At 44.7% G+C, this 20024-nt stretch overlaps 2 protein-coding genes across 10 annotated transcripts in view; both read right to left on the bottom strand.

Annotated features, from left to right (window-relative positions):
* Kpna1 (karyopherin subunit alpha 1) overlaps nt 1–2023 on the bottom strand; it is a 63820-nt gene extending 61797 nt beyond the window's left edge. Inside the window, exons 1-2 of one of the 2 annotated variants that reach the window (XM_021634623.2) lie at nt 1819–2023; nt 635–738 (exon numbers count right to left, since the gene is read on the bottom strand). In XM_021634623.2, the coding sequence (XP_021490298.1) occupies nt 635–692 (58 nt within the window). In that variant the 5' untranslated portion in view covers nt 693–738; nt 1819–2023. The remainder of the gene's footprint in view (nt 1–634; nt 739–1818) is intronic. The other variant, XM_021634625.2, reaches the window with a different exon arrangement.
* A 4983-nt stretch (nt 2024–7006) lies between these two features.
* Parp9 (poly(ADP-ribose) polymerase family member 9) overlaps nt 7007–20024 on the bottom strand; it is a 31255-nt gene continuing 18237 nt past the window's right edge. For all 8 annotated transcript variants that reach the window (XM_060370324.1, XM_060370328.1, XM_021634636.2 and 5 more), the window contains 4 exons: nt 18902–19288; nt 14483–14607; nt 12579–12753; nt 7007–7766 (listed from right to left, as the gene is read on the bottom strand). In XM_060370324.1, the coding sequence (XP_060226307.1) occupies nt 7372–7766; nt 12579–12753; nt 14483–14607; nt 18902–19288 (1082 nt within the window). In that variant the 3' untranslated portion in view covers nt 7007–7371. The remainder of the gene's footprint in view (nt 7767–12578; nt 12754–14482; nt 14608–18901; nt 19289–20024) is intronic.

The following is a 20024-nucleotide window of genomic DNA, read 5'->3' as shown; positions in this document are numbered from 1 at the left end:
GAGCTCCGCCTGCCTCTGCCTTCCCAGGAGTGCTGGGATTACAGGAGTGTGCCACCGCACCCAGGTTGCTTTTATTTCTTTCCTTCTACTCAGACCTCCATTTTAAAATTGTATATCACATAAAACAGTAATCTACCAAAAAGTATATTTCATCAAAACTAGAGAAATGTCTAAATGCCAAAATGTAGACATTTTAGCTTTTAAAATGTAGGAAGGTAGGGGGTGGGAGAGATGGCTTCTGCTCTTCCAGAGGACCCAGGTTCAATTCCCAGCATCCACAGGGCAGCTCACAACTGTCTGTAACTCCAAGATCTGAACACCTTCACAAAGACATACATGCAGACTAAACAACAATGCACATAAAATAACAATAAATTATTTTTAAAATGTTGGAAGAAGGTCAAGTGTGAGAACACACTTCTTTAATTCCAGCATTCCAGGAGTCAGAAGCAGGTGGATCTCTCAATTCAATGGCAGCCTGGTCTATATATGAATTCCAAGGCTATGTAGTGAGACCCTGTCTCAAAAGATAGACTGACTGACAAGACATATGAATATACATATACACATATAAATTTATACAAATCCACACACCACACACCCACAGAGGAGCAAATCAAGCCCACTGTAGTACCTGTAAACCCAGCACGTGACAGGCTGATGCAGGATTGTTTTTCGTTCAAGACAACCATGGGCTATGTATCCAACGCTAGGTCAGCCGTGACTAAATAGTGAGACCTGTCTCAAAAACAAGGACAAAGAAAAGGCAACCTAAAGGCAACAAGACGTGGGACTGTTACCTACTTAGTCATCTAGGCTGATCGAAATGTTGAGCCGGGCTGTATAAAGCATGTCTGAAATCCTGCCACCCTGCAGGCCAAGGCAGGACAACAAATTCAAAGCCAGCCTACCAAACAAAACCCAGTCTCAAAAAACAAAAAAAAAAAAAAAAAAAAAAGAAAGAAAGAAAAGTAGGAGGTGGGTTTTGGAGGAACTTTTAAGAGAAGGGGGTAAAAAGGACAGATGTTAACTGTTTAATATTTCAAAGCATTCCTCGGTTGTTGATCCTGATACCAGTTGACCAAACCGACGTTTAAACCTTAAAAATCAATTCATTTGAAACTTTTCATTGCAAAGTGGATCGGAAGCAGCTGCATTCAACCCTCACATTCTCCCCTGCCAACGTCCCTGACTCCAGTCACCCTCCAGCTTTCTGCTCCCACGGCGAGCCCCGGCTCACGCTCGGCGGTTTCCCTCGCATCACCGCTCACACGGCCGACCAAGTTGTCATTGCTATAATTACCACACCCCCGTCAGCAGCTCCGGGCCCGCGTAGTTATGACATCCGTAAACTGCAGCCTCCCGTCTCCACCCCCACCTCCCTCCAAACGCCGGCCCGGTGCTAACCTGCCAACTCCCGGAACGACCCCGCACGCCTCGGCCTCGGCCACCGCTCCGCGCCGCCCGCCCCCGGCCCCGTCCCCGCCCTCATGCTAGCTCGGCGCGCAGACTCCGCGCCGCCGCCCGGCGCCCCGCAGTCCCCGACGCCGCTTCTACCGCCACCGCCACCGCCGCCGCCGCCGCCGCGCCGCCCCGCCCCGACCGGCGTTCCCCACCCCCACCGCGCTCCGCCGCCCGCGCGGCCGTTAGGACCGCCGGGGCCCGTGACGCACGGGAGCGCCGCGAGGGGCTCCGGCCGCCGCCCGCGTCCGCCTTCGCCCCGCGGGGCCTCCCTTGGGTCCGTGGAGGGAACCCAGAGCCGCCCGCCGAGGAGGAGGGGCCGCAGGGACCCCCCAACCCCAACACACGCACACTCACCGGCTCCAGGCGACCGCTCCCGGTGCCACTGCGAGGATGAAACGCCCGCTCCTTGCCCGCCCGCCCGCTGCGCCTCCTCCGCGCACAACCTTGACCAGCTGGCGCGCGCTACGGAGGCGCTCACCAGGCCTCGCTCTCTGCTGCCGCGCACCCAGCCGCGAGACCCAGCTCAGCCGGCGTGCGCACTGCGCCTGCGTGCGGGGGCCGGCCTGCGCGCCTGCGCGCGCCCCTCCGCCGCCCGCCGCGGGGGCCGCCGGGAAGCAGAGTCTCCGGGCGCGGACGCTCTAGGCTGACAGCGGCCAGGGAAAAAGGCTGTGGCCAGGGCTTGGGTCTCTGAGGACGACGTTTGCGGTCAGTGAAAGCAAAGACAAGTAGAAGTTATGGAAGCAAACTTGCCCTTACTAAGGTCTTCCAGAATGGACGGATCCCCCCCCTCACATCTCTATAAGCTGTCCTCTCACATGGTAGGTACCTCACACCGAGCATGCTTATTGGATGAATAATGGCATGGTTGGAGGCTGAGGGAGTGTTACAAAATACGTCAGTGTTTCACGTTCAAAGAATTCACATGCAACTCATTTGCAGGAACGTTCTGGGTATTCAGTTCTCTCCCACTTTACCTGGTAGTTTATTAGTGTCATAAAACACTAAGAAATTAATTTTTAAGCCTGCCTTGGTAACGCACGCCTGTATTCCGAGCACTAGGAAGGCTGAGGCAGTAGAATGGCGAATTCTAGACCACCATGATCACGTAGGAAGACCTTGTCTCGATAATAATAATAGTTTTTAGCATAAATATTTGCTTTGATATGAGTAAGTGCCCTAAAAAACTGTTTTAGGAAAATGATTGTCACTGTTAACTGATGGACTTTTCCTTTCTGGGAAGTAGAGTGGTGGCCTCAAAAGAGCACCGTAAGACAGCCAAGGAGAAGTCAAGGGAAAATCTCACACAGGACCCGGTCTAATAAGTTAGTTTAAAAAGAATGCTGAGGAGGTACATACAGTGAATCAACACATTTATAAATGTAAGAAAGGGGGGGAGAGAGGGCCATAGTGACTAAATCCTGGGTAATGCAGGTTCATTTGTCTTGGCTCCTGTGTTGGTCTTAGTAAACTTAGTAAACTTAGTAAACTTGAGCTAGAGCCTCCTTGGAAGAGGGACCCTCATCGGAAGAATTGGCTGCCATCAGATTGGCCTGTAGACATGTCTGTGGACCATTTCCCAGATTCATTATTAATGTGAGAGGGCCCAGCCCACTGTGGGCAGTGACACCCCCGGGCTGTGTAAGATAGCAAGCTGAGAGTGAGCTAGTGACCACATTCCTCCCTGGTCTGTTTCAATTACTGCCTCCAGGTTCCTGCCTTGCATTCCTGTCCTGGCTTTCCTCAAAGATGTACTGCAAGCTGAAATGCCTGTCCCCAAGTTGTCTTGCTTAGTTTCATCACAGCAACAGAAAAGCAAACTAGAACAGCATCCTCCCTCCCTCACTCCTTCCCTCCCTCTTTCTTCTCCACTAACAGAGTACTTATTACAATCAGAACTGAGTTTGAGCAAGGCAGCTCGGGGAAAAAAGTGAGGTAAGTGTGCTAGCTAGTCCTATGTCAACTTGACACAAGCTAGAGTCATCTGAAATGAGGGAACCTCAGTTGAGAAAAGGCCTCCAGAAGATCCAGCTGTAGGGCAGCTTCTTACTTAGTGACTCATGCAGGAGGCCCCAGCCCATTGTGGGTGGGGTCACCTTGGGGCTGGTGGTCCTGGGTGCTATAAGAAAGCAGGCTGAGCAAGCCAGCAAGCAGCACCCATGCATGGCCTCTGCACCAGCTTCTCCTCCAGATTCCTGCCATGTTGGAGTTCCTGCTCTGGCTTTCTTCAGTAATGGACTACAATCTGGAAGTGAACGCCAAACCCTTTCCTCCTCAGTTTGCTTTGGTCATGGTGTTTCATTGTAGCTATAGAAATCTAACTGATACAGGCAAGTATCTTGACCACAGCTGAGCTGAAGCCTGATCATTATACTCTGGTCAGGAGCCAAGACTCATCATTCAGAGTAGTCTTCTCAGATTAATCTCCCCTTACTCCTAGCTATAGCTCTTGAGAGACCCAGGGAAGTCACAGGGATCCACTAGGGTCTCTTCCCTTTGTCAGGGCCTCCTCAGCTCCCCCAGACAGCCGAAGTGCTGCTCAGTGTCTCAGCCTTTGCTTTTAGAATCGGCAGTCGCCGCAGGCTAGGAAAAGCAATGGCAAGTGTCAGGCTTCCATGTCTTACACAGCCTCTGTACCTCTTCATTAATGTTTTCAGTATTTTCCCCACTGTTTTTAGTGATGGGTTAATCCCAATCAACTACAGTAGACCATTGCTGGACCCATAATGCCTACACACATTGACTATACAAAACTGATATCATATTATATATAGTATCTTATGTTTCTCTATTTTTGTATTTTGAGAAATACAAAATTTAAGGAAAATTATTTTGGGGTCATGATAGTCTTGTATACATACTATGTACAAGGCAATTGCCTTAAGACATTGTTGTTTGTTTGTTTTGGGATTTTTTTTTTAGAGACAGGATTTCCCTGTATAGCCATGGTTGGCCTCAAACTCACAGAAATCCACCTGCCTCTACCTCCCAAGTGCTGGGACTAAAGGCATGCACCATCACCTGAATCTTTTTTAATTTAAAAACAAAATGTATGTTTAAGAATATTTTGTCACCAGTGGGGGGTGGTGCATGCCTTTAATCACAGCATTTGGGAGACAGAGACAGGAGAATCTCTGTGAGTTTGAGGTAAGCCTGGTTTAAAAGCGAGTTCCAGGACATAAGGGCTACACAGAGAAACCCTGTCTCAAAATTTTAAAAAGTATTTTGCCTGTGTATATATGTATGTATGCTAAATGTGTGTGTGCCTGGTACCTGTAGAGATCAGAAGAAGGTACCAGATCCACTGGAACTGAAGTTACAGACAGTTGTGGGTGCTGGGAACTAAACCCAGGTCCTCTGCATGAGTGGCAAGTGTCCTTAACCACCGAGACATCACTCCAGCCCCAGGTCACTGCATCTTTCATTAGATAGGATAGGCAGAACTCTAAGATAACCCCTGTAGTCTCTGATTCTTATTGCTGCTCTGTACAATCCCTCCTCCTTGAATGTCCATAGGCCCCATACTTATTCCTAGCCAACAGACAGAACTACGGTGATGGAAGACCTCCTGTGATGACATTTCTTTTCACAACACTTCGTTATTATGAAACCGAAAACTCAGGCTGTCCATAAAGAAGCGAGTTGTCATATTGTCACTGCCCATAGAAGGCCACTTGGTAGGGCCCACAGTTAGCCTCTAAGACCTGATAACCTTTAGCTAGCATTCAGTAAGAATCTAGAGGCTGCAATCACATCATCCCAGGAAATGAATTCTGCCAGCAGCCTGAATGGACTTGAAAGCAGAATCTTCCTGACTTGAGCCTACATAGGAGAAATATGTACTTTATTGCTGCTTTGATAGACCCTGAGCAGATGGTCCAGGTAAGCTGTGAATGCCCTCCCGGCCAAAAGGAACTCCAAGAAAATAAATGGGTATTAAGGAACCAGGTGTGGAGGTGCACACCTTTAATTCCATCACTCATAAGGCAGAGACAGGCAGATCTCTGTAAGTTCAAGCTCAGATGGCCAGGGCTATTACACAGAGAAACCCTGTCTCAAAAACCAAATAAACAAACAAACAAGCAAATTAATGAGGGTATTAAGCCACTAGGTTTGTGGTCATTCATTACACAGCAACTACAAACTCAAACAATACACTGGGTATTCCTGATTTATTTCACCAAGTTATAGCCTACAGGCAGTGCATAATTCCATTTTCTACACATGCTTGCTAACATTTGGAACATGAGTTTATAAACCACTTATCTTCCAGCTCTTTTTATCTCTTTGTAAACTGTTTATTTTTGCTTTATATATTTATTAACTACCTCCCTCTCCCCTATTTCTTCATCCATGAAAGCTAAAACCTAACTGACCACTTACTTACTTACTTACTTCTTGATACTTTTTTTTTTTTTTTTTTTTTTGAGACAGGGTTTTTCTGTGTAGCCCCAGCTACTCTTGAATTCCCTCTGTAGACCAGGCTGGTCTCAAACTCAGAGATCTACCTGCCTCTGCCACCTGAGTGCTGGGATTAAAGGCATGAGCCACCACCACCCAGCTTTGTGTGTATGTGTGTGCGTGTGTGTGTGTGTATGTATGTATGCATGTATGTATGTGTATGTGTTGGTTTCAGTTGTTTTTATTGATACCATTTTTAAAACAAATAAAAAACTGCAGGTTGCGAGTGGGAAGATAGCTCAGTCAGTAAAGTACTGGCCACTAGACTCTGAGGACCTGAGTTCAATCCCCGACATCCAAGCAAAAACAAGTATGTTGCTATGGGCTTTTAATCCCAACTCCAGGAAGGCAGAAACAGGTGGATCCCTGGAGCTTGCTAGCCAGCCAGCCTGGCACAATAGCTTAATCCGAATGTCCCAGATCCCCTTGAGAATCACAAACAAACAAACAAATCACCCAAGTTTAGCTGGGTGGTGGTTGTACATGCCTTTAATCCCAGCGCTTATAAGGCAGAGGCAGGTGGATCTCTGAATTTGAGACCAGCTTGGTTTACACAGTGAGTTCAAGGACTGTTACACAGAGAAACTCTAAAAAAAAAAAAAAAAAAAAAAAAAAAAGGGACATTTACTTGGAATTATATAGTGTAGCATTATTTTTTTTTTCCTGTTACACACATCCTCTTACTAAAAGCAAAATAGCAACAGGCCTAGTTAAACATGGCAGCCAGTAATAAGTACAGGAAGAACTAATTAGATGATTAGATGATAGTTATAACCAAAGTGTGGCAGTATTTTATAACACTTCCATCCCATTCTTCTTATTTGTAGGGTAGTGTCTTGTTTTTCCAGATAGGATTTTCCTATGTAGCCTTGGCTGTCCTTGAACTCAGTCTGCAAACCAGGCAGGCCTTAACTTCAGAGATCTATCCTGCCTCTGCCTCCGAAGTGTGGGAACTAAAGGCATGCGCCACCACACCTGCCTTTAAATTGCATTGTTCGATATGACTGAATCCAAACTGAGTTTCAGTCTTTGGATGTCCTCCCAGTCTGCATTATTTCGCTTCACACATTAACTATTCAGAGAGTAACTCAAACAATGGTGATTTATTTGTATATCCAAAGCACTTTATAAAATTATACAGAAAATCTAAAATCATTCTGTTGTCCAAATGATACTATCATCATTTTAGAAAATAACAGGCTTGAATTACTTACTAGAAAAAAAAATCTTTGTTATATATAAAATATTCTTGCTATAGGAAAGGAGATGGAGATGTCAAGAAGAGACAGGAACAAGTTTTAGTTGGTATCTTTCCACTCAAGCCCAGAGGTAAAGACAAAGGCACTAAGATGGTAATATGTACTAGGTGTCTTTAGTAACCCAGTTGTTTGAACAATTTATGTTCAAGCCACTCTGTAAGTCACTCACAGTCGTTATTTTGTCAATTCACTAAACAGGGCTGCCACTTGAGATCTTCACCCAGGAATGCAGTGAAGAGTCCATGTCTGGTCCTGATGAGCAGTCCTGTGACCATATCTGACGCTCTGACAGTGTCCTATCCTGTGTACAAGTCCACAGATACTGGGGCATCGCTTGCGTGCCACTAAAAACAACAATGGTTTCAGGGTTGGAAACACTGTCAACCATGCTGTCATGAGCATCTAAGGCCCCAGGACTCAATGGTGAAGGGACAATATTTGAGTATTTACCCTGACAAAAGGAGCCTGTGAGTACTTCTGCCTCAAACACATAGATTAGCTTATCTGCACTAGAGGTCTTTTTGACTGTGTCTGCTAGTTTTCTGAGGCTCTTGGTGAAATATATGCCGGTTCCATAAACTGGGTCTGAAAGACAAAAAAAGAAAAAAGTTCTAGTAGATTATGTCTGTTTGGGTGCTAATATGTATTTGCTCTCTAGATCTTCATAATTACCTCCACCCTAAATTGCTCCCCAGAGACAAAATCACTGATACCATCAAAAATAGTTTTGTAGGGCTAGAGAGATGGCTCAGAGGTTAAGAATACTGTCTGTTCTTCCAGAGGCCCTGAGTTCAATTCCCAGCAACCACAAGGTGGCTCACAACCATCTATAGTGAGATCTTGTGCCCTCTTCTGGCGTTCAGGCAGAATACTGTATAAATAATAAATGAATCTTTAAAAAAAAGTTTTGCCTTAGAATTTATAGAGCAGTCACTGGCTTTCAAAGCAATTTCACATTGGTTAGAGTCAATTAATCTGCACTTTGGATAATATTTTCATGTAAAGCATGAAAATCTAAGATTCTGAGAAATTATGATTCAAGTCAGTATTAACCAGGCAGTTGGCAGCAGAAAGGAAATCTGTTTTTCTTAGAACATTGGCTGGCTACCTAGGCGACGACTAGGTCTATCTCTACAGCTTTGAGAGTAAAGCCTTAAGACAGCATCCAGTAAGAGCAGACAGCACGAAGACTGTAGGATCGTGAGGTTGAGGCCAGCCCATGCTAGGTACCCAGTAAGAAAAAAAAAAAAAAAAAAAGTAGTGGGGTGGGGAGTGGAAGAGAAGGCAGTGTCATGGACATTATAAAAGAAAAAGATGCAAATGTGCTTGCTTCTTAATCCAGAAGAGCAACCCTGGTTTGGGAGAACATAGTCTTATATCTGTTGCAAGGTATCCTGGTTAGTGTGACTGGCACAATGCCCCACTAAGCTTCCTCCATTGCCTGGAACTAAGTTCATGCTGACTAGGGAATTAGCAGCCATCAGGCATTCTGGAGACCAGGACAGTAAGAAGGTGAGGCCCCATCCCCACTACTGGAGATGGAAAAGTGTCACCATTCTGGAATAATACTTAGTGTATTATACCAGAAAAGACAGACTCTGGGACATTAACAATACACAAGATCCAGGTGTGGTGGCACATGTCTGTAATCCTGGCACACAAGAGGCTGACGTGGGAGGAGTCAGCTGTTAAGGCAAACTAAGACTATACAGGAAGACCTTGTCTCAAACAGCAATACAACAGAAATGAAAATAGGCAAACGAACCTTCCAGACACAGAGCCAAATTCTGGGCTTCAAGATGGTCCCTGTTCAGAAGCCCTTCATTACCACAGAGGCGTGGTAAAGGGGGACACACCAAAACCTCTTTAAAGCCATGTTGCCATTCCTTCCCTCTTCCTGTCCTTTCTATACTAAACCAAATACTAGCTTAGGCTTTGGAGCAGCACTGGAAAGTAGAAATGCAATACCAGCCACATGTGCCACTTTTTAAGTTTTCTAGTAGCAAAGTTAAAAAAAAAAAAAGAAGAGGGAGAGCTAGAGAGATGGCCCAGAGGTTAAGAGCACTGCCAGAGGTGCTGAGTTCAATTCCCAGCATCCACACGGTGGCTCACAACCATCTATAATAATGACATCTGGTGCCCTCTGCTGGTGTGCAGATGTACAAGCAGACAGAACATTGTATACGAAATAAATAAATCTTTAAAAAAATGAATGAAATCAAATTATTAGCGTGAAAGTGTCATTTCAATATCTAATTACCAGTATAATTCACTAGGGAGGGGCTGGAGAGATGGCACTTCTTCTTTAGAGGCACAGGCTCAGTTCCCAGCACCCATATGGTGGCTCACAATCATCCATAACTACAGTTCCAGGGAATTAAACATCTCCTCTGACCTCCACAAGCACCAGGCGCACACACGGTACGGTGCACATTCATCTGTACAGGCAAAACACTACTATATATAAATCCTTTAAGGAGTTGAATACTTTTTAAAAACTCACTAGGGAGATATTTTTGCACTTATAATAGGTATTAAAATACATTATCATCATATTTATCTTTACGTTTCAATTCCAATTAGCGACATGTCGTATTCAATAGTCACGGGTGGCTAAAGGCTGCTACACTGGACAGTGCAGTGATAAATGGCTACGGTAGTATTTCTGTTCTGAAAACATCACAAAGAGATCTCCCTGCATGGTAGACACAGAAGATACAAGTGCCAAAATAAATTTTGCCAAAATTAAATTAAATTCTGAAATTAAATTTTTCTTTGCAAGAGTTTCTTTTTGAATACTGCCTCAAAGACAAAAGAGATAAAGCTTGGAACAAAGCCTCTGAATAAACATATTCCCATATAAAACTATATATCCATATATATTCCTATATGTACATAGTATTTATTTATTTTTAAAGACTTATTTATTGCTTGTACATACACTACCCTGTCTGCATGTACGCCTGCACACCAGAAGAGGGCGCCATGGTTTATAAGCCACCATGTGGCTGCTGGGAATTGAACTCAGGACCTTTTGGAAGAATAACCTGTGCTCTTAATCTCTGAGCCACCTCTCCAGCCCCGATATATTTATTTTTAATTCATAAGAAAGTCATGGTCTTAAAATTCTAGCTTCCACAGTTTATTTTACTGAGAAGGTTTTTCCCCCCAACAAAAGATTAAGAACTTGAAGGATTGAGAACATAATTTTTGTTTTGACTTTAAAGAAACCATGGTATGCTTAGAGCAGTTTTCTCAGTTCAAAAGTCCTTTCTTCCAGCCGGTAGAACCAAAATAATAAGGAAGAGGTGTGACTAGTTCTGACCTAGAAACTGTAACCATCCCCCTCCCCAACCTACCCCCTTTTTATATCTCCTGATCAAAATCCTAAGCCTGTGTGCCCTGATACTGGGGCATGTCACTCTCTCTGAGGCTCACCTCTCTCCACTGAGCCTATGGAGACACAGACGCCCACTCTGAGCCTGCCTGCTGTCTTGACTCACTATAACTTTCCTTCTGTTTCCACTTCCCTCTTCTGGGATAAGACGCAGACATCCAGCTTGCTTGCTTGCCCTATTATTTTCTCTAGCTCCAATAAAGTCTTTGAGTTCCCTGCTGAGTCCATTTTTAAAGTTTGCTTTATTGATATAACCAAGATTCTGCAAAAGGGATCCTGTGTTCCCCTTGTGGCATTATGAAGACATGAACTTGACCTTAAATGAACCCATTTACTTGCTGGTTTTGTTTGTTTGTTTTGTTTTGTTTAAGGCAGGATTTCTCTGTGTAACAACCTTGGCTGTTCTGGACTTGTTTTGTAGTCCAGGCTGGCTGGAACTCAGAGAGATCCACTTATCTCGGCCTCCTGAGTGCTGGGATTAAAGTTGTGTAGCACCACCCCTGACTGTGTGTGTGTGTGTGTGTGTGTGTGTGTGTGCGCGTGCGCATGCGTGCACACGCGGGCATGTGTAAATTTTCTGTGTGTCTGTATGAGTGCTTGTGCACCATATGCACACAGTGACCACAGAGGCTAGAAAAGGGCACTGGATCCCCTGGGACTGGGTTACAGATGATTCCCAGTCTCCATGTGGATGCTAATAATAAAGCCCTGGTCCTGTGGAAGAACAAGTGCTTTTAGCCACTGAGCCATCTCCAGCCCTCCTTGCTGGACTTTTCAAAAATTATATTTATTCATTTTTATTTTATGTATGAGTGATTTTGCTTACTTGAATGTGTGTGCACCACGTATGTGCTTGGTGGCCGAGTAGGTCTGAAGAGGGCATCAGCTGGACATGGTGGCACAGGCCTGTAATCCCAGCACTCTGGGAGGCAGAGGCAGGTGTATCTCTGTGAGTTCAAGGCCAGCCTGGTCTACAAAAGAGTCTAAGCAGCCAAGGGTACCCTGTCTTGAAAAACAAAACAAACAAACAAAAACACTGAAGAGGGCATCAAATTACCTGGAACTGGAGTTACAGATGGTTGTGAACCACTATGTAGGTCCTGGAAATCAAGCCTGGGTCCTTTGCAAGAGCAACAAGTGCTCTTAACCCCTGAGCTTGCCAAGTTTTTAAAGGACTCATACTGCTAGAGAAATTACAGTAATCTGAGTGTGTTCTGGCCTGGGAGGCAATCCAAGGTCAGTCTCCCGGTTAGGCAGGAGACCTAGAAATGGACCAAGGAAGATTTCTCTTGACTGAGCAATGAATGCTCCCTCTTCCTGGCCAGCAGTACATGACAAGTGATTGTTCCATGTTCTCCCTCTCCACTTTCAAAACGGGAACTATCACTACACTTTCCCCAATCCTTTTCATACCATTAGCTAGTGAGTAAGAGAGATCACTTCACCTAGCAAATTAAACCTGACTCCTTCACAGGAAATAAATGATGGAAGGGCTGGGCATGCCTTTAATCCCAGTTACTAGAGAGGGGAGGCAGAGGCAGGCAGATCTCTGTGAGTTACAAGCCAGCCAAGACTACGTAGGCTCTGCCTTTAAAAGGGGGGGGAGGAGCAGAGGAATTGCAAAACAGAAGTTTCTTACATTTAAGTAAATGTGCTTCTAAGTAAGCGATGAGGGCTTGGCATTAATAATTTTGTTGAAATGAGAAAGGCAAAGCATTGACACACCAAGGTGCTCTATGCAGGTGGAAAAGCTAGAACACAGAAACAGGAATGCAATTAAAACCTGAACCACAGACCCTGCTGTTCACACCTGCATCTGAGTAACAACCACCAGCCAAAGGCAGAAGAGAGAAAATAGCAGCCGTTTCCAAAAGACTTCACCTCTGAGGCCCAGGGGCAAAGGATCCCTTCCCCACAGCCATACACTGATGTCCTTTGCCGGTGCCCCCGTAGGCAGCCCTGAGGATGAGCTGAGCCCTGGGGATGAGGCTGATACCTACCACAGGGCGCCGAGTACAGCCTGTGAAAGCCGACTCTGCACACCGCATCGCAGAACTGATATGGGACCTGCTGAAACAACCTTTGGCTCCCAGATCCCCTCGGTGCCCTCCCTTCCATCATTTTCTTCTTCTCCTGGAAGGCAGCCAGGAGTGCCTTATTGTGTGTCTGCTCCACCTATAAGCAAAGGGGAAAAAAAAAAAAAAGCATTGAATGTGTCTGAAAAATGGCTACTTAAATTGTCTCCTGTGCTACTTGGAAAATACATGTGCTGTGTGAGAGGAACCCATGGAGTTTGCTTTTCAGTTCTCTCCTCATTTGGCTTCTCTCTCTTTAAAATGTATCCCCTTTTTCAATAAACACATTTAATTAAAGTTAGCTGTATGCCTGTAGTCCCAGAAGCGGAGACAGGAAGATTAGAAAGAGATCAAGGGAGTCTCAGCTACATAGCAAGTATGAAGCTAGCCTGGGCTACATGAGACTCTGTCTCAAAAGAAAGTAATTTAAGAAAAAACACAGGCTTGGGAAATGGCCCAGTTAGTTGGTAAAACGCTTGGCTTGAAAGCATGGGGACCCGAGTTCAATCCCCATAACCTACATTTTTAAAAAGCCAAGCATTATGGCATGTGCTTATAATCCCAACACCAGCGAGGAGACAGGTTCCTGGGGCTCACTGGCTGGCCAACCCAGCCTAGGTCGTAAGTTCCAAGTAAAAGTTTTAGTTCCTATTCTGTCTCTGTGAAGAGACACCATGACCAAGGCCAACTCTTATAAAAGAAAGCATTTAACCGGGGACTTGCTTACAGTTTTAAAAGGTTGATCCACGATCATTAATAGAGGAAGCAAAAGACCTGTGCTACAGCAGTACCCGGGAGCTTTACATCCCAAGCAGTGTGTAGTCAGAAGGCAGACAGAGAGACAGCTCTGCCTGACACACCTCCTCCAGCAAGGACACGTGTCCTAACCCTTCTGAAACACTTCCACCAACTGGGGACCAGGCATTCAAACAAATGAGCTTAGGGGACCATTCTTATTCCAACCACCACAAACCCTGTCTCAAAAGACAAGGTGAGCTGTGGAAGATGGGTGTCCTGAGGAAGGTTCCCCAACTTCCACGTGTTATACAAGTCAAATATTAGTCTTTTCCTTCAGTCTTTTACGAAAAGGAATTAAAACATATCTTCTCTACCTTCTAAGACTTTTCTGCAGATGCTTTAAACTCTTACCTCATAGAACTTTTTATTTAAAAAGGCAACACTCTCAGAGCAGAAGTAATTCAGGTGCTGACACTCCCCCCTCCCCTTTCCTTCATTTCCTTCTCACTGTTTCTTTTAAAGCTAGCCAACCAAGAGGGACTGTGAGGTCAGACCCGGGTCAGTGGGGAAACGACAGGACACCGCCTGTGTCAGACTATAAACCAAATGAACTCCCCACCCAATGTGCTGGCTCTTCTGCTTTTTGAGTAGCACACCCTGCTGAGGAGAAGTGATGTTTTGGAGAAGCAAGCACCTTTATTTCAACACAATCCACATACCAGGCACGCATAACCTGGCACACAAACAAATCCACCGTGTGATCGGTACGTGCCAGTCACTGGTGCTGAAATGAGCAGCCACACAGACATAGCAGGTGCCCCATTAAGGCTAACGGCAGCACAGCAGGCTAAGCCGTTGCGTTGCGCTTTCCACTGTTGTGGTCACTGACAGGTAGACCTCATGCGTGTCTTCGACATCATTTCTACCTCCTGATTCCAGCTACACCTTTCAGGCCAGTATTCCCACCCAGTCTTACTCCAGAACCCAGGTCATTGCACAACTGGCTCAGAGTCCTTGGTGGGTGACTTTTTATTCTGGCTACAGCAGCAGTTAACAGCAAGGGGAACGGAGCCTCCCTTGATCAGGCATACCTTCACAACCCACAAGCCATACTTTTCAAACTGTTTCTTTCGGTCCTCAAGTTCCCAAGTTAAAGATGCCGGGTATCGTTGATATGTGCAAAACTCTTCCATTTCATCCAGTTTCCCTTGCTGTCCTAAAAAAAAGAAAACATTAAGATAAAACCTTGTTTCAGTGCTTGGTGAATACAGGGAAAAGGTGTTACAAGATTTAATGAAACAAACTCTTGCTGCTACTTAACCTATCTTAAGGTTGAAACCACCTAAACCTTCAGTCACCCTGGATTTCAGGAACCACAAGGCCTTGCAGGCAGGACAGGCCCCCTCAATTGTCTGTGACAGGAGACATCACAGGAGACACAGACATAGTAGAATACCAGGTTAGTCCCTTCTTTAGATGACTGTGGTTAACAACAACTTATGAGACCAACTTGCAGTAGCCTGAGCTGAGGTAATGATGGGCAGGAAAGGCCTTGACAAGGACTGTTAGCTTGCTTTCCCTGCCTACCCTCAAAATATTTTGGGGTTTTTGTTGTTGTTGTTTCTTTTTCTTTTTTGGGGTGTGTGTGTGTGTGTGTGTTTTCTTTTTCTTTTTTTTTAATATTTATTTTCAGCTGGATGCTTGCAATCCCAGCACTATAGGAGGCAGAGGCAGGCGGATCTCTGAGTTCGAGATCTGCCTCATCTACAAAGTGAATCCAGGACAGCCAAGGCTACACAGAGAACCCTGTTTTGAAAAAACAAAAAACAAAACAAAAAAAAAAAAAGAAAAAGAAAAAGATTTATTTTCATTTTATGTGTATGGGCATTGTCCCTGAATATCTTTGCACTGTGTAAATGCAGACATGCGGAGACCAGAAGAGGGCATCAGATCCTCTAGAACTGGAGCTCCGGATTTTGAGTGACCATATGTTTGGGAACAAACTCAGGTCCTCTGAAAGGGCAGCCAGTGCTCTTAACTGCCAAGCCATGTCACTAGACCCCAGTGCATCCTTCAGTTAAACCTAAAAGTCACATAACTAACCAGAAGAAGAAACTGGAGGCTCTGGACCCTTTATCTCTTCCTAATGTGAACTGATGAAATCTTTCTCAGCTTTTCATGACTCCTGTGTCTGAGCCGATGTCCTGGGGAGGGCAGGTGAGCTAGGCCTCTGAGGCTGCTGCTGGAGCCCAAGCTTCTGCTCTAAGACTCTGGTTCTAGAACTGAAGTACTTGTAAGACACAAGATAAAGTGGTGATAGATTTGATAACCTGGGTCATGAGACTGTGAAGATGCGAAGGGGAAGAGTATTAATTATATTCTTCCTCCTACAATAATGCTGCGGTCATGATAAATGGTTGTGTTGCTCATAGGGAATGTCTGTACTTCAGCCAGGTTGCAAAAGTAAGAATTAGAGAAGCATGAAGCAAGACTGGAGAGCTGCGTCAGCAGCTAAGAGCACTTGTTCTTGCAAAGGACCTGGGTTCCTGGGCTTGATTCCCAGTGTCTACCTACAGTCAAGTCCCAAAGGATGTGACACCCTCTTCTGGGCACTGCAAGCACATGATACACAGACATGCATGTTTACTGTGCAGGCAAAGCACTCATACACAAAAAATTTAAACATTAAGAAAGCATGGAAAACAACAGGCCATTCATACAACATTTCAGTTTTCAAACCCATTCACTTCTCTACCTGTTATTCATCCCGCCACTGCTGAAATGATCAACAGAGCTTTATAATCAAGGAAATTGAACTTCAGAAGTTAAGCGACCCGTCCACTATAACAAAGCAGGTAAGCAGAGATCTAAGATTATAATCCTGGCTTTTATTTGTGTTTGCTATAAGGAGACAAGAGGTGTCACGCCTGGTATGAGCAGGAGCAAAACTGAGAGCTCAAGAATCCACGATATCCTCTCCTTCCTCCCTCCTTTCCGTCTTTTCCTCCCTTTGTTTCCAAACTCTCTAACTTCCCCTTCTTTCCTATCTCCTTCTGTTTTGAAATTCAATATGCAATCTGTTTTTGTCCAAGGAAGCTCCCTATTTGACTGAACACAAATGTGGACAAACAAACAAGGTGGCAAGGTGGTATGTCTGTTAACTTTCAGTTTGGCTCGAGCATGCTAAAATGGCCTAATCCCAAGCATGGTGTCTCTGGACTTCAGTTTAACCATGCATGCAAAGCAGGCGCTAAATTCAAAGTAACTCACTCCCTAGAGGACCACGTTGTAAATCTACAAAAATAAGAAGAACAAAATCCATAGCAGAGGCGATCCAGATCAAGAGGAAGAGACTGTACCCTCACAAATTTTAAAGTGTGAGATTGGCTTTCTGGTCTCTTGAATTCAACAAACGGTCAACAAACTCCTGCTGCAGAGCAGGATTTACAGGGGCTGGGCACCAGAGACCCAAAGATCCACAATCTTCTACTGTCAGACCTAATCGTCAGAAAAGATGAAGTAGCCTGAAACAAGCAGTTGCCATGTGGGGACTACGAACTTTACCCAGGTCCTCTGCAGGAGCCGTTAAGAGCTGTTTTGTTTGTTAGTTTAACTGCTGATACACACCCTCCCTGTTTTTATTTAAGCAGGGGTGTCATGTAGCCCAGCTTGGCTGAAATCTGCCATGCAGCAGACGACGACCTTGAACTCCTAATTCTTCTGCGTGTACCTCCTGAATGCAGTCACAGCATGTGCCACTGCAGCCCGTTAGTCCTGTACTCTTATAGCTCGAGACTGTCTTCCCTTGCCTAGCTGCCACGTACTCAGCCTTCCATTTTCTAGACCTCCTTCAAGAAGCCTTGTTCTGACTCCCACGTACGGCCATCTTCCCATCACAGTTCACCTGCTGGCTTATCAGTAGCCTCAGACTTTGCAGAAACAAGTTCCACCGTGTTTATCAGCAGGATCGGCACAATACAGTATGCACTAGGTCAATAAATCAACGAATGATGTGTGATCGTGCTTTTATTGTTTGGTTGGTATGGTTTTTTTTTTAAGACAGGATCTTCATCTTCTATCTCATTATGTAGCTCAAGCTTGCCTTTCTGCCTCAGCCTCTTGACTGCTACAATTATAGGGATTTGCCACCAAAGTGTCACTTAATTTTTTTTTTTAATCACACTTATTTGTGTGGACGTGCTTGTATGCACGGGTCTGGAGGAGAAGACATCTTGTGGAATTTGGTTTCTCTACCACATCAGTCCCAGGGATTGAACTCTGGTTGGATGGCAAGTGCCTTTACCTGCTGAGCCATCTTTCTGGCCATCAAAGTAGCCTTTTAAATGAGGCAATATCTTAGTTAGCTCTAGGATTCACAAAGGATCTCTATAGGCCTAAATCCCCACAGTTCCTCTCATGAGTTTAATCACAATGACTGAGAGATACCTGGGTATATCTCATAATACCAGTGAGGACTTCTGTTGGTGACAGAGTTCACAATAGTAATCTTAGAGCTCATAATGCTGCCAGCAATAAATAAATGTAATAAAACTCAAGGTAAGTAATTGGGTAAAATATGTCTATATTTGAATGCTCTATTTGCAGAACTGAGCATGTTACATTTTTGTTGTTGTTTTCCTGCAGGTCTTATTTCAGGGTTTCTGTGTAACTAGGACATCCATGTCATCACAAGTAAATCCAATGGCATGTGTTTTTATTTATTAATAAATAACTCTAACAGCAGAAAGATAAAACATAGCTTATCAAAGTGTTATGACCTGAGCTGAATGTGGTGGCTCATGTCCGTAATCCCCATACTTGGGAGGCTGAGGCAGGGACTATCTTTCAAAGTCCACCTGGGATAAATAAGTAAATTTCAGGATAGCCTGATTTACAGCGTGAGGCCTTATCTCAAAAACAAAACAAAACAAGGTCAGGCATGGTGGCAGAGACTTGTGAAACCAGCCAAAGGCAGGAGAAACAGGAGTTCAAGGCTGGTTTGGACTACTTGACACTCTTTTAAAGGAAGGAGGGAGGGAGGGAGGGAGGGAGGGAGGGAGGGAGGGAGGGAGGGAGGGAGGGAAGGAAGGAAGGAAGGAAGGAAGGAAGGAAGGAAGGAAGGAAGGAAGGAAGGAAGGAAGGAATCTATCAATCTGGATATAACAGAGCTGTTGGAAACATGAACTCACAGCATTTACAGAGGACAGCCAAACTGTCCCCTCTAACTAAGGAACTATTAGTATTTGATGGCTCCTAGGAGGAAGAGTCCATTTTCTTCAGGGATGTAGCCCGGTAGGTTGCTCAGGCTCCATTGGACAGGCCTAGATTCACGAGCATATGGAAGGCTTCGATTGGACCCAGTGGGTTTTCATAAGAAGGACATGGAGTAGGAAGGGAAATGTTGGGAAAGCCTCAGAGGAGCTGGAGCAGAGGAATGAAGGTGAGCATAATCAAAATACGTTGTATACATATATTGAAAATCACAAAGAATAAATAAAAATGTTAGTCACCTGACAAGCTCAAGAGACTCTTCTCCTTTTTTCTCGCCACTTCTTCCTGAATTTCACACAGCATAGACTCAATACTCATCACTGCTCCAATGAGGTCAGCCTGGGCACCTCTAATCTCCAAAGTTGCCTTTCCTGGACTGACAGTCTCTGAAATGGAGACACATGCGGTTTTCTGGAGCTGAGACAGCGTGTCATGCTCTTTCTTCCCAAGGTAGAGAATATGATTATTCTCAATGATGTGGTGGTCCTCAGAGGTCAGCAACCTTTCAATCCATTCTTTGGCCTCACACATCTCTCCCGCATTCACACCCATCAGATTGATGGCAGGGAATCCAGCTTCAAGCCCACTTCTTTGCTCCCTTCTGGTCCACTGGGAGACTGGAACAGCTATTTAAAAACAGATATGGAAGGCTGGTGGGTTTTTAAATAGTGCAGATCATCACAGCCTCAATTTGCCCTGAGGATATCACCACCACTGTCAGCAGCAGCAGCTAAGACCCATCTGTAAAGCTACACCAGTTATAAAGGGAATCTACGTGCTCAGCTTATGGCCTCCTTAAAAACATACCAGTTAGCCACCCTCCGCTGTGTGTGATTTGTCAATTCACAAATGAGTTTACCTACTCTCATCTGCTAAGTGACATGTTCCTTAACCTCTTGTACCTACCAGACTTAAAATCAGGCACCTAAAGCTACAGAGTTCAAGGAATAAAATTTATTTTGAAAAACAAAATCTGAAGTTGAAAGTGGTGACATGTGCTTATAATCCCCACATCTGAGCGGTGGAGTCAGGAGGATCAGGAATTGAAAGCTAGCCTTGGCTACATAAAGATTTTGAGGCTAACCTGTAAAATATGAGAGCCTGTCTTTTTTTTTTTTTTTTTTTTTTTTTTTAAGAGGGGTAGATCTGGGAAGAGCTAAGGCAAGGATTAGAAAAATGAATGGTATGAAATTATCAAAGAATTAATTAAAATATTATTGTTTTAAAAAGGGAGCAAACCAGTAGATAAGTACACAAAAATATTTCACAGAAAAACAAACATTATGGATTAAATCTATTTGAAAATATGTTTATCTTGATTCCAATAAGAGAAATGCACCATCACCCATCAATCAGGCAGGA

This window comes from Meriones unguiculatus, chromosome 17 (genome assembly GCF_030254825.1).
Source record: "Meriones unguiculatus strain TT.TT164.6M chromosome 17, Bangor_MerUng_6.1, whole genome shotgun sequence".
NCBI classification, from domain to species: Eukaryota; Metazoa; Chordata; class Mammalia; order Rodentia; family Muridae; genus Meriones; species Meriones unguiculatus.
This window is presented reverse-complemented; position numbering and strand designations above follow the sequence as displayed.